The following is a 14439-nucleotide window of genomic DNA, read 5'->3' as shown; positions in this document are numbered from 1 at the left end:
CTCTTCTCTTCTCTTTTATTTTTCTCTTCTTTCTTTTCAGTTTCGAGAGACAGGGTCTTGATACATTACCCAGGCTGACCTGCTACATTTCCCAGGCTAGCCTTTGAATTTGTCTTGCAGCAAAGATGGGCTTGACTTGGACTCCTTCCACCCAGACATCCATAGACTGGGATTATGTAATGCCTGAACCAGCATGCCTACCTTGTGATACTCCTCACTGATGACATCATCCGAGTTTGAGTCTCCGTGGTGGTTGACTTTTTACCTTTGTTTCATAGGTTGTCTGTATTCGCTCCACATGGAATGCTCTCTCTCCTAAGTTGAGCTGTGACATGAGACCACTTATATTGAAGACCCTGAGTGAACTGTTCTCTCTGGTTCCTTCCTTAACAGTCAATACGGTTGAATATGAGGTACGTGCCAAGAAGCTGATTGTTTAGGAAAGGTGTATGATATGATAACTACTTTTCAAATTAATCCCCCATTTTTACAACTAGTTTATGTAAAAGGAGATTGTGCTTTTATTACAAGAAAAAAGTACCATTGCTGAAATAATAGTGTATAATGTTAGCTGTTTGAAACCATTATTTTAAATGTCTTAAGTCCAAAAGCATAAGCATTAAACCTTCTACAGGTAGAATATATTTTTGTAGCTTTTAAGGTCATATTTATCATTATAACAGCCTGAAATGCTCCTGAGAATCCTTACTGTAAGGTTCCTATGGTGCTATTTAATGCTTGCTTCCTAGCTCTTCTTTGAGTGAAATAAACAATAGAAACTACATTTATGTCTTTACTTTTATAAGCCTCTGTATCTTTTCCTCACCATTACTCCTTTTCTCTCAGAGAGCTGTAGAGTATTTTTATTGGTGAATATCCAGTTTAGTATCAGAAAGCACTTCCAGTCACTTTGAAGATTTACTTCCTTTATATGTGTGTGCTCTATATGTGTGTGAATGGTTGTTCATCCACCACGTGTACCGTGTGTATTTGTGCATCTTCAGAGGCCAGAAAAAGGTGTTGAATCCCCGGGAGCTAAAGTTGCAGGTGGGTTCTGGGACTCTAACTCATGTCTTCTAGAACAGCAGGAAATGGTTTTAACCGCCGAACTATTTTTCCAGCCCCCTTCCCCACTATTTAAAATGCTGCACAATGAATCAGATCAAATGCATCACTGCTGAGGTTGAACATCTGGGACTCTGCCTGCACAGAGTATATAATGGGTACATGGTTGCTGAGTGAACTGTGGAACATGTTTGCTTTTATGTGTGGACTTTTCTTTTTCAACTACAAAAGAACGTACTTATTCCTCAATACTTCAAGGGAAAACTTTGAATTGTGACCCTTAGGGCAGGTAGCACAACCGTTTTCTTTGTTTCTGGGTGTAATACCTGGGTACTCAGTCTTATTTTGTCCAGAGCCTACAGGGTGATTGTTCAGTAGCTAAGTCTCAAATCTATAGCAATGGCATGTTGGGCTTCTTCATTTTATGTCCCCAGGGTTGGAAAATCTTATACTTTTGAATTGCTTGTACTTGAAGTTATTGAAATTTTGTAGCAGATTATTCTGTGAAGTGGTTTTTATGCATTGGTTTTGATGTGTGTACACATACGTGGCTGAGGAAGGCCGTTGGCCTAGATTATCTTTTCCTTCAGATTTTTTATCTCTTTGGTTTGTCTTTACATAGTAGTTTGCTGTCACCACGTTAAGACCAGTTAGCCCATTTCTTTCCTCTAAGTTAGGGTGGTCTGGACTGGAATAGTGCTCTGCAGGTTAGCAGCAATGAAGACACTTTTTCCTCTTCACTTCCTTCCAGCCTCCCTCTTTCCCTTCCTCTCCCTCCTCTTCCTCTCTACTTCTTTCTGTGTCTGCTTTTCACACATCCCTTCTCTTCTCCCTCCCTTCCTCCTCTCCTCCTTCTGTCCTCTCTAATCTGTCTTGCTCTCCCCTTCCTATGCATGTGTTTAGGTTGCTTTCATTTTGACTGCTTAGCAATTACTTGGATCAAAGCCAAAGTTACATTCAGTTTTCATAAAACATTTCTTTTTGGTACTTTCTTTTCTCTTTAACTTTTATCAACTCTGTGAATTTCCCATCATGTAACCCAATTGCACCTACCCATGTATCTTCATATCTGCTCTCTTGCAACCTGCCCCTGACAAGAAAATAAAAAAATAAAATAAAATAAAATAAAAAAGATGAAAACAAGGAAAAAAAACACCTCATCTTTGTCTTGGCAGCTGTGGGTTGTCACAGTGAGTCACACAGTGTAGTATTTTGTTTAATTTTTTTTTTTTTTTTTTTTTTTTTTTTTTTTTTTTTTGCTTGCAGATGTTCATTGCAATGAACATTGATCTGATTTAAGTCCTCTGACTTCTGTTACACCATGTATTCTGGATCCTCACTGACTTCTTTTGGATATCCTGTTGTTGACTGTGTCATGGAGTCCTGTCATGCAGCTGCAGGATTGGCCCTTTCAAATGCTCCAGCAGATCATAGATTGGGTGGATGTTGGGTTGGGCCAACTCAATGCCCTAGATCTGGGCTTGTATAGTAGCTGAGTTGGTAAGCCCAGAAGTTCTCTTGAGCCTGCATCACTATGGGATGTACCTGTACCACCAGGGAAAGTTTCCTAGCACTGCCCAACTAGGTGAACTAGATCACCCAATGCCACAGCCTACAAGGGATGAGCCACTCCCCTGCCTCCTGCAGGTGTGAGTTGTGGGAAGGCATCCGTCCTATGCCCTCATCACTCATAATAGCTGAGTGGCAGGACCAGCTCTTCCAGTTCATTCCCTTGGAAGCCTCAGAACACTTCTCACATCACTTGTATTCCTAGTCACTTGAGAGCTTTCAGTTTGTCTGGAGTGCCTTCTACAGCATGACAGTTCTCTGTAGTACGGCATCCAGCCATCCAGTGAAACAAAGGCTGTCTCCCAATGTGTCTTCAAACCTTTCTTTCTATTCCTGCTGTTCCCCAGGCTACACTTCCTTTCTTTTCATCCTTAATTTTAAAAATATGCTTTATGAATTGTAAAATTGCTTTATCTCATTCTATCCTTGGAGACTTTTCCTCCAGCAGACAGCTGCTGCTCTCAAAACTTCTTTGTGTGCTTCTGTGAACTTACCCTTTATTTTATACTACAGGGATATATAATTTTCCCTGCTAAACTATAAACAGTGAATCATGGAGTCCATGAGTAAATTGGATTATGCTTTTTAAATTGCCTTCCATTAGTTATGGTATATTTATTCATTGACTCAGAATGCATTAATTCAAACCATATTAGGCCATAATGGTATTGATAAATAATGGTAGATACTATTCTCAAATTCTTACTAAAATCGAAACACCAAGGTTTTAAGAGTCAGATTCAATGAAGAAGTCGGCATTTCCTGAATGTCTGATATGTGCCAGGCAAGTAACTACAGGGAAGTTGGTGTCTGACTCAGGATTTCTTCGCTGGAGGCCCTCACTTTCCAGTTGTCCTCTGTTGTGCACATCCTCCAAAGTTCCAAGGCTGGCAAATGCGTGTGATGGAGGAATCAGCAAGCCTAGTTAGGGGCCATTGGGATGCTGATTTGATTGGTGTCAGCAGGCTGTGGAAATGGGTGCTGCTGCTTACTGTTGACATCAGGGGCATGGGTTTTGTAAAGTTAAGGAGGGAAGAAGAATGGAGTGTGAGTCAGAGGGACAGAGCACTAACCTTAACCCTGCCTGACACCAGGAAGACATTGAGCACCAGCAGGCAAACAGTTCTGAGTTTGACCGATTATTCATTGACTTGTTGTCACTAAAATCAATCAGTCTAGGATTTGTGTTTATAGTTTATGGTGATGACCAGATGGCAAATGCAGCTTGCCAGGGAATTAACCATCCCACATGGTACCATGTACCTGCCATGCATCCAGCTACAGGAAGGTGGGCCTGGGCAAGGGTGGGACGGGACCAAGATGAGTTCACGGATGAGTGATGTGAGTATTGTCATTTAAAATGTCAGAGACAGAGGTTAGCTTTTCGATGGCATCATCTTGGCATTTTGAGTTATGCATGAGTGTAGATGGCGATTTGGGTGGTTTTTCTTTCTGAGGAACGGGTAAGTCAGTTAATGATGCAGTGATGGAAATAGTAGCCTAATTCCTACCACTTGTTATTTCAGATTCTTTAAGTTCAACCTTTTCTTAATTATTTTCCTTTGTGCTTCTCTATTTTTCAGAATTTTAAAGTTCAAGTCCTCAGCTTCCTCTGGACTCACACTCAAAACAAGGTATTTTTACAGGATATTTTTTATAGGAATATCAGTGATTCAGAGCAAAGCATGGGGAATGGCTGTGAAAAGGCTCAGGATAAACAATTAGCTCTCTTGAGCTAAAATTTCCATTTTTAAAAAAGTGATGATTGGTAAGTTCAGATTTAAAAGTGGTTCTCCACTACTCTCATTAATAATGGCAGATTTAAATGGCTGTTGACATTATTCCTTGCTTTTTTATATGGTGCGTTCTCTTCTCTGCTTTGGTCCTTCCATACATGTACCAAAAGAAGGCCTGGTACACATACAGTCTATGTGCTTATGTGGGTTCATGTATGATTGATGTATGTGGAGGCCAGAGCACAACTTCAAACTTCATTCCTCACTCACATCTTTCTTGGCACCAGGTCCTTTACCAGCACGGAGCACACCTAGAGGGTAGACTGGCTATAGACTGCCTATGCAGCCGAACCTGGGAAGCTCGGCATACCGGGATTGCTGGAGACATGCTTACCCAGTGGTTGTGTCTGCTTGGACTAGAAATAGGACACATGTCCTGTTAAACATGGACTTGTCAGACTCTGAATCCTCACTGTCCTACTAAGCTCTCCTCTCTCAGAGGGAGCTCAGTAATTAGATAATTTTTAAAGTTCAAATTAGGATAAAACTTTAAATGCATTTTGAGCCCATTGGCTTGGTTTAATTTTTTGTTACTGGTGGGAGCACTTTCTCCTGAAGACTGCTTCATGGTGATCATTCATTCTGTCAGGACGATTTTTGGGCTTTGTATTGCATGTTCCCTACTTGATTTTGTTGTTGTTGTTGTTTTGTTTTGTTTTTAACAGTATTTCTTTGAAACGAGAAACAAGTTCTTTTCTCAAGCATCTGGTAAATGTTCTTTTGGACTAAGTAACACTTGGATATCAATGGGATCCTGGCATTGGTTAGAGATTTTTTTGCCTCCTCTAGATCTGCTGCTTGATATCCGTTGCTTTCTGTTTGCCTCGTCCAGGACCCCATTGTGGCAAGTGCAGCCTATAAATCTCTGTCTCACTTCAGTACCGGAGAGCACAGCATTCTTCACCTGCCGGAGAAGGTAAGCACTTCCGCTGTCCTGATGCTTTCTCTTGATTTCCCCTCTGGATTATATGACTTTATCTCTGGTCATAGGATCTCTTTACCTGATGAATGTATATATGTACCTCAAGGTATGGCATCCATGCAATATAACATGCCCATTATCCCTTTCATCTGTAAAACTGTGAGGTCTTATGCTCCGTAAGTGGTGAAAGGCAAATGGAGTTATCTTAAGTGACAGGAGCCATGGCTTGCTTGGAAGTTCTGAACCGCTCTTAGAACCACTTTTCTGTCACATTTGAGTGCCATCCTGGAGTTCAGTTCCAAGCATGGGCCCACAGATTAAGATTTTTCTGTCTCCTCTGGTGCTAAAAATCTTTATAATCTCACAAATAACAAGTGCTATGATGGAAAAAAATATCTCCTTTTTAGTAAGGTGAAAATGATTTATATGGCATGAAGAATGTGTCTTTACTTTTTATGGCTCAGGAAAAAATATGGCATCTTAGCTTTTAAAATAAGTTATTAATATTAATATTGTTCTTGTTACTGCAGTGTTAGAGATGGAGCTCCGGCCTTGTATATGTTAAGCAGTCATGCTTACTTTAAACTAAACATAAAGTCTAGTATCTGATGACTATGGAGGTATATTTCTTTAATCCCAGCACTCTTGGGATATAAAGGTAGGAGGGTCTATATGATTTCTAGACTCGACTGGTCTACATAGAAAGTTTCATGCTAGCTAAGGGTTACATAATGAGACCCTGTCTTCATAGAAATAAAGAAAGACCTAGTACTTAGCTTTTTATACCAGTTTTAATATGCCATGTTAAAAGTTTAAACTCTGATTTTGCTTTCATTGCCACTAAGTTTAAATAAAACAGATGACAGATAATAAAAGGAAATATTATTTTATATGAAGTTATATATCATATTACCCAGAAAATACCCAGGAGTTTAAATATTTTGAATTCCTTGGCATTTTCAGGCAGAAAAATATGTTTGGCTTTTGTTCCGTGTTAAGTCTTTACTGGGATCAGAAACTAGTAGGGTCTTGGGCAACTTAATGTTTATTGGATTGAATTGGAGCTACCACGTAAAAGAAGCTGAGCATAAGCTCCTGTGAAGCCAAATCCTAAGCTAGGCAGGATTTCCTATACCACTGCGCACTCCCAACAACTTGCCTGGCCAGCTTATCCTACAGTGGGAAGGCTTACCTAAGCCTTTATAATGAAAACCAATGGGACTTCAAACTGCACTGTGGATAACCATCCACATCTGCTTCTACAATATGTAGCTGGGGCTTGAAAGGTGTCTTATCGGTTAAGTAAGAGACCTGGCTGGTCCTCAGACAATTTATGCTTAGTTCTTAGAATCATATAGTGGCTCAAAACTATCTGTAGCTCTAGTTCCAGGGGAATCTGACACTTATCTACTGGCTTCCAGGGCACTGTATAATATGGTACACAAACATACCTGCAGGCAAAACCATACAGGTACAATAAGAAAGAAAAAAAACCAGTTCTGGTAATTGGTGTGAAAGCTCCCATCAGTAGATTAGTAAAACACCTGTAGGGACACCTTTCATTATGTTTCTCATAGGCACTTGCTCATTTAAATCATAGCATAGCAAGTACTTCTGGTTTTTACTGTTTCTCCAGAAATAGCCCAGTGTTGGTAATATTTTTACTGAGCAATTTTAAGCCCTCCTTGAACTTACTCTGTTAAAATATTGGCTTGTTTATCTTTTATGCCTTTAGGGCTATATTTACCATCTGATTGTTTGTTAGAATTATACTCCACTAAGTGGTATACAATGTCCCCCTTTAGCTATCTCCTTAATTAAACTCTTCTATACCTTCGGATCCCTGCGCCGATCAAACTGGCTCCTTACACCTCCTAATGTAAGTAGTAGTGATGTATGCTTCACATACATTTTAACTTTAGTCATCAGACTGCAGAAGGATAAGGGGGAGCCGTAAGGCATATTCTTTTAAGCATGCTTTTCAGGTTGAATAGCAAAATCAGGTTAAATGTTAAAATCCCTGTCTCAGATAGGTTCTCTGCTTCAGAGTAGCAGTGACTCACTATGAATTATCCCTGCCAAGGCAGTGATGATGGAGTATGAGAATCTTCCCCTCTCTGGCATCAGGAATCTATCCTCCTGTGTTGACTCAGGGTCTACAGTGCTGAACATTACTGCCACTGCCTTCTCCTCCTCCTCCCTCCTCCCTCCCATCCTCCTCCTCCTCCCTCTCCTCCTCCTCCTCCTTCTGTTACTCTTTCTCCTCTTTCTCCTCCTTGAGAATTTCATATATCTGCTATGATTGATAAACTACTTACTGGATATTTGCAAAGTATTGAGCTCTGTCCTATGAACTGCAGATGTTAATGATTTTATGTGCTTTTTGAATTTACAGTAATATAATTGTTTGTCTCAAAATGAAAATCTCAATTCAGTTAAAAGTTTTTTGAGGACCTCTTATGTCTGTGTTAAAAATTGGACAGTGGTTTTCCCCATTATTTGCATGTATTCTGTTCTTTCATTCTGTTTACTACTTTACCCTTATTTCCTTAGCATGACTCTACATATCCCCCCCAAACCCCAACAACAACCACAACAAAACTCCACACAAATCAACTAAGACAATATAGAATTGTCTTTCTGGTAAAATAACCTGTAGTGGATTATCTTTTACACAGAAGACATTGATTTTTTTTTCCTTCTAACTTAGAGTCATTAAAGATATTAAGCTGTTTTAAAATTAAACTTATAAGATCTTAAGATAGTCTTGTTGATTTCCGAGTTAATTTTAGAAGTGATAAAGGAGAACTCATTATGTATCCAGGGTTGGTATAGCTGTGGTGTAAACGCTTGGCGTTGATTTAAGTGAATGTCATTGCATCCCTCAGAGGCTGTTTCTCTTTTTAACTAAATGTATGCAGATACTTGACACGTTCTACATTACACCCCTCTGCTTGCGCACACACTCTTAGACTTTCATAGGTTAGACACGTGGAACCGTGTTTGGAGGTTTATCTGGATATGATTGCACAACGAGGCATATTGTAGGCTAAGTTTTTTAATATTCACTTTAAAGGAGATTTTTAAGGTAATTTGTCATTTTTTAAAAATTTGGTTTGAGCTTATCCAGCAAAGCATTTCTATAATTCAGAGGTCTTGTGTTTCCTGTGTGTCTTCTAAGGATGTACTGAGCTTTCCCTGGATGTTTTAGCAGCTAATGTGTTTCGATTGCCCAAATTTTGTAACTGCAACAGATACTCTTACAAGTGAGTGCTCTCCCCCTGAGCCTATTAAGTTGTTAGGTATAAACCAAGGTGGAAAGATAGATGTCAGACAGTAGGGGGAAATAGTTTCTTAAGACCTGAGCAGAGACAGGAGAGATGGCTCAACAGTTAAGAGCACTTACTGCTCTTCCAGGGCACCTAAGTTCGACTCCCAGCACCCACATTAGCTGGCACTCACATCAGTGTGAAACTAGACTGTTTAAGATGAACCGTTGGGTTTTCTCTCTCCTCCCACCTTGCAACTTCCCGTAGTGCTTTTAGAAATGTCAGTGGCCTGAATGCTGTTACTCGTTTTGAGTAATGTCACTTGATGGAGCAGAGGGCTGGACAGGAAATAGTATGTGAGGAATGGTTGTATCCCTTCTCCGATAAGCAGTTCTGGAAGCATTTGGTTCTTTAGCACCTTTGCCCAGCAGGGAAGTCTCTTCACATGGAGAGACAGCAGTGGTCTCTTTTTCTCCTGTGCTGCCACCCCATCGCCTTCCTCTTTACTTTCATTTTAAACAATGTTTAAAACATGTAATTCACAAACCATAGGACTCGGCCATTTAACGCTGACAGCTCAGCATGTCTAGAACGTGTAAAGAGTGTATAAGAACATTATTTCCTAAAAGAGCTCATGTTGGGTTGGTGGCCATCTTTATTCTTTTCCTCTTCAAATCCTAAACAAATATTAATCTTCTTTCAGTGTCTGTGAATTTATCTCTTCTGGATCTTTCTATAAACAGAATCATCCACAATATGATCTCTTATGAATAACTTTTTCACACGGTCTTTTCAGGGTTTCTATGAATCTGTACTTTCTTCTCTTTCATTGTCCCAGGCAGTCCTCTCTCTAGTTGCAAATATATATTGTCATGTCTGTTAGTTTAAAGGGAGATTCTCAGGCCGGGGAAAACATACAGTCTTGTTAACTTCATTGAACGTGGTGGTCTTTAATTTTGTCCTCTTTCCTGCAGGTGACATGACTTTCCTGTTCTTATTGGTAAGATAATATGTTACAGGGTATACATGGCACTTTCTTTTTAACCAGTCAGCTGGGCTGATTCAGTGCCTTGGCTACTGTGAACAGTGCCACCATAATGAGTTCGCAGGTATTTCTATAGCAAAGTACCTTCCGTTCCTTCCGGTGTAGTCCACAAGGGGGATAGCTAGAGTAGAGTCTATCCCTTCATTCAGCTTACTGGGGAGCTTGCATACTGACTTACATCCCCAGCATCATATTAAGGGTTCTTTCTCCCCACATCATTGCCAGCATTTGGTATACTTTTAAATGTTTTATACTTGCTACTCTGATTAAAATTGGACTCATAAGGTCATTTTGATTTGTTCTGCCTGATGACTAAAAATGCTGCACATGTTTTCATTTATTTATGAGCACTGTGTACTTGTTTCTTTGTAAAGTATCGGTTAATATTTTCCCTTTTATTTGGATTATTTGTTTTTCATGTTAATTTCTTAAACTCCTTATATATTCGGAATATTAATCCCCGTTGGATAAGTAGAAGGCGAAGGTTTTTTGCTAGTGCTTGTGCCACTTGCCCTCCACGGTGACAGTTGTTCTTAGAAGTAGTCATATGATCATCATTTGTCACTTTAGGACTACAGAGCCTACTCAAAAGGTCATTGATTGTGCTGGAGAGAAGGCTCAGCAGATCCAAGCACTGGCTGCTCTACCAAAGGACCTAGGTTCAATCCCCGGCACCCATGCAGTAGTTTATAACCACCTGAAGCTCCAGTTGGGAAGGCTCTGGTCTCTAAAGGCTCTTCTCATGCAAGTGATACGCTCATACATGCAGGCAGAACACCCATGCAACTAAAACAATGCTCTGCAATGTCATTGTTAGCCAGGTGAGGCATTGCACAGCCATAATCTAGACTTGGGAAGCAACAAAAGGAGAATCAGGAGCTCAAGCAGAGTCTCAGAGACATAGCAAGTTGGAGGCTAGCCTGGGCTATACGGGACAGTCTTTCAGTCCTCTACCTCCTGAGGGAAAGGGGCTGTTACCTGTGCCTCCACCTTGATGTATTTCGCCAAATTAGTTTTAGCTTCTCAGTTTTTACATTAAGGCCTTTAATCAATTTTGTGTTGATTATTTTAAAGAGTGAGCCAGAAATGACGGCCTGGTTTCAGTGTTCTCTGTGGATATGCACGGTTCTTTTTATTCTTTTTCCACTCTTTGCTGAGACTTTTCTCTAATACATGTTTTTGGCCATTCTGTTGAAAACTATATTGCTGTGACTGGCTACATTTAGTTTCTCATTCATCTGTTTTTTTTTTTTTTTTTTTTTTTTCATTGTTCTTTTTGTCTGCTTTTGTGACGGTAGTTTTGATTTATAGTTCCATGGTATAATTTATGATAATTTCCCCTCCATTCCTCTCCCCTACCCAAGATTACTTTGGCTGACTGGGGTTTCTTGTCCTTGCAGATGAATTTTAGGTTATTATTTTCTCTTTCTGTGAAGAATATGATTAGAGCTTTGATGGGGATCTCCTAGAATCTCTGCTCCTTTTAGTAACTTGGCCTTTTTGAAAATGTAAATCTTAATGATCTATAAATGCTGGATGTCTTTCCATCTTTTTCAATGATTTATATATTTTTACTTTTTTGGTTAAGTTTATTCCTAGGTATCTTGCTTAGGAAAGGGGTATTGAGAGTGACATTGTTTCCCTGGTTTATTTCTCATTAAATTTGTTGTTTAGAAAGCTATTACAGTATTTTTTATATTGCTAGTTTTCTAAAAGTATGGCAGATTTAAGATATTTTCTGGTGGACTCTAGGTTTTTGAAATAAAGTATTTGCATAAATGTGAATAGTGTATTTCTTCCTCTCCTGTATCTGTTCCTTTTCCTCCTTTCTCTTGTCTTGCTGACTTAGCTATGGTTTTAAGTACTAGATTGAATGATGGCAGCCCAACTAGGGGAAAGGGATTCAAAGACAGGCTAGTGTCAGAGACAGCCCCTGCTCCAATTGGTAAGGGACCTACATGGAGACCAAGCTATATATCAGCTACAAATGTGTTGGGGACCAAAGTCCAGCCCACACGTGCTCATTGGTTGTTGGTTCAGTCTCTATGAGCCCCCAAGGGCCTAAGTTAGTTGACTCTGTAGGTCTTTTGTGGTGTCCTTGATCCATCCAGCTCCATTAGTTTTTTCTCCTACTCTTCCACAGGACTCTGAGAATGCCGCCTATTGTTCAGTGTGTCTGTTTCCATCCACTGCTAGATGAAGGCTCCCAGAAGACAGTTAGGCAAGGATTCCATCTGCAAGCACAGCCAAGCATCATTAATAGTGTCAGGGCTGGGCTCTCTATTAGGAGATTTTTCACTGAGGCTTCAATCTTACTGTTCATAGTTGATCTGTTTAGGCTTTTCTTCTTCTTTAGTTAATTTTTGCATATGATATATATGTAGGCATGTATGCATTTCTTCTACATTCTTTAACTTCTTAGGGTTTGTTTTTTCAAAGTGTCTTCTAGAGGTTCTCTGGGTGTCAGTGGTAACTATTGCTTCTCTGCTTCTCCTAGTTTCTTCTTTCTGTCACTTCTGATTTGCTTGGTGACATCTTTGTCAATGCCACTTATGCTTTCAAAAGTCCAATTCTCTCCTCATCCACTCTTTAGATTTTCAGTGCCATTTCTATTATTTCATCATATTAATTTTCGATCTCTTTATAAAATGTATATTTATCAGGTACATCTGGAAGAGAAGGGCACAGGTGTGGTGGCACATATGTGGCTATCACAGGACAAGTCAGTTTTCTCTTTTACTTCGTGGGTCTCAGGGATCAAACTCAGTTCACCCGGCTTTGATAGCAAGCGCCTTTTCCTACCAAACCATTCCTTGCATCCTTTATTATTTCTTTGCTTTTTTAAATGATTGACTTATGTTCCATTGCATGGATTTACTCCAGTTTGCTTATTAATTCATAAGCTGAAGAACATTTCAGCGCCTTTTTATTTGGGAGTTATAATAAATAATGCTTCTAGAACATTGGTATATAGGGCATGGACTTTTGCCTATTTTTGTTATATACCTAGTATTGGAATTCCTCTTCCTTACGGAAAAGATCTTACTAGTTTCCCAAATGTTCTTGATGCTTAAAACCAAAAAGCGCATCAGAGTGACAGCAAGCTAAGCTCTTTTCTTCAATTAGTTTTTAGGAATGAGGAAGCTCTAGTACTGGTTAGAATTTCAAAGACAGTTCTCAATCATAAGAGATCTAGAAAATTCCAACTACAATCCAGAGACACTTGAGAAACCCTGCTTGTTAGAACTAAAGGTTCTCTTTGTGCCAGGGTATCTCTGGAAATGCAGCATAATAAATTAATGTTTTCATACCCGGTCTGCACTCTGTCCAACGGTTACCTCTGAAATGTGACTGGCTTAGGCCATGTAAAGCTAAGTTTTCGGTGTTGAATCTAAGTGATGTCTCGTCTAGAGGTTAAGTTGCTTCAAGAAGTGGAGATAACTCTCCTTACAGCTTCGCAGCTTCGCTGGAGTCAGATTATTATACATAAGAGAAGCATTTGCTGCCTGTTTTCTTTCATCCTTTGAAGACTCCTGACTCAGTGCAGTTGCTAATGAAATGGAGCTTTGAGGACCCATGAAGAAGGCAGTCTGCAGGAATTGTTAATTATTTCTAAAAATAACTCCTGGAGACAGGCCAATGCTAAGGACTAGGTTCTGGCACTTTATGGTTATAGCAACTACTTTTCTGTATTTTGATTCCCTACCCTAGTGCTTAATTATCTCCACATGGACATTATGATGGTGTGTCACTGAAAGTATTAAAAATTTAATTAATTGCCTTACCATTGTGTTATAGAAAATATGATAGTGCTAATCTTACATTCCTATTTCGATTCACACAAAGCTAAATAATCACAAAGCAGCTGAAAAAAGACTTCAAAATGCAAATTGTTCACAGTAAAGCAAGGCTAATAATTACTGATTTTAGTGTTATTTTCTGTAGCTACTATTGCTAAGTCCAAAGAATGTCAAGTAAAGCATTTGTCATGTCATAATCTTTTTACTTGAAGATTTGAAGCTTTTTTGTCTTAGAGAATTAGGTAAAACAACAATTTAAAAAATTTTAAATGTAATATTTGTATGCATGCATGTATATATGTTATGGATTTGAAATCCAAAAGTTAGGGTTATAAACAGGGGTGAGCTGCCCAGCATGGCGCTGGGATCCTAACTCAGGTCCTTTGGGACGGCAGCAGTCCTCTTGTTTCCTGAGCATCTCTCTAGCCTCTAAAATCAGAAATTAAAGTTAAAACTGTACAAACAAAATGTTTCACTCTAAACCACAAGAGCTGAACACATGGAAAATATCAGTGTTGATATCTTACTTTACTGTGTGATGTGGTGTTTTATTAGTTTTCTATAGTAATTAGTTTTCTATATAATATAACAATGGCTTATGGTAATGTCCTTATTGTGTTGCTCTCAGTTCATTAAAAGGAACTGAGAGCATACCAAGTAAAATTAACTTAACATCCAGTCAGACTGGGACACGTGTGTGTGTGTGTGTGTGTGTGTGTGTGTGTGTGTGTGTGTGTTGGGGTTGGAGGGAGCTGAGGCTGAGTCTCTCTATGGCTGTCCTAGAACTCACCACGTAGACTAGATTGGCCTTGAACACACAGAACACCTGCCTCAGTCTCCCTAGTGCTGGGATTAAAGGTGTGCACCGTCACACCTGGCATACATGATAGCATTCTTAAATTTTTATGCAAATTGTCTTTTGATATTGAAGAGTGATTGAGTCTAAGACAGTTTAAAATCTTTAACATAGTCA

General features: G+C 39.4%; 1 protein-coding gene across 1 annotated transcript in view; it reads left to right on the top strand.

The window, feature by feature from the left end:
* FOCAD (focadhesin) overlaps positions 1-14439 on the top strand; it is a 251644-nt gene that overhangs the window by 148032 nt on the left and 89173 nt on the right. Inside the window, exons 15-17 of the mRNA XM_080921861.1 lie at positions 279-413; positions 4218-4268; positions 5263-5346. Of these exons, the coding sequence (XP_080777987.1) occupies positions 279-413; positions 4218-4268; positions 5263-5346 (270 nt within the window). The remainder of the gene's footprint in view (positions 1-278; positions 414-4217; positions 4269-5262; positions 5347-14439) is intronic.

This window comes from Micromys minutus (genome assembly GCF_963924665.1).
Source record: "Micromys minutus genome assembly, chromosome: 9".
Taxonomy (NCBI): Eukaryota; Metazoa; Chordata; class Mammalia; order Rodentia; family Muridae; genus Micromys; species Micromys minutus.
Note: the sequence above shows the minus strand (reverse complement) of the source record. Positions and strands in the feature narration are given on the sequence as shown.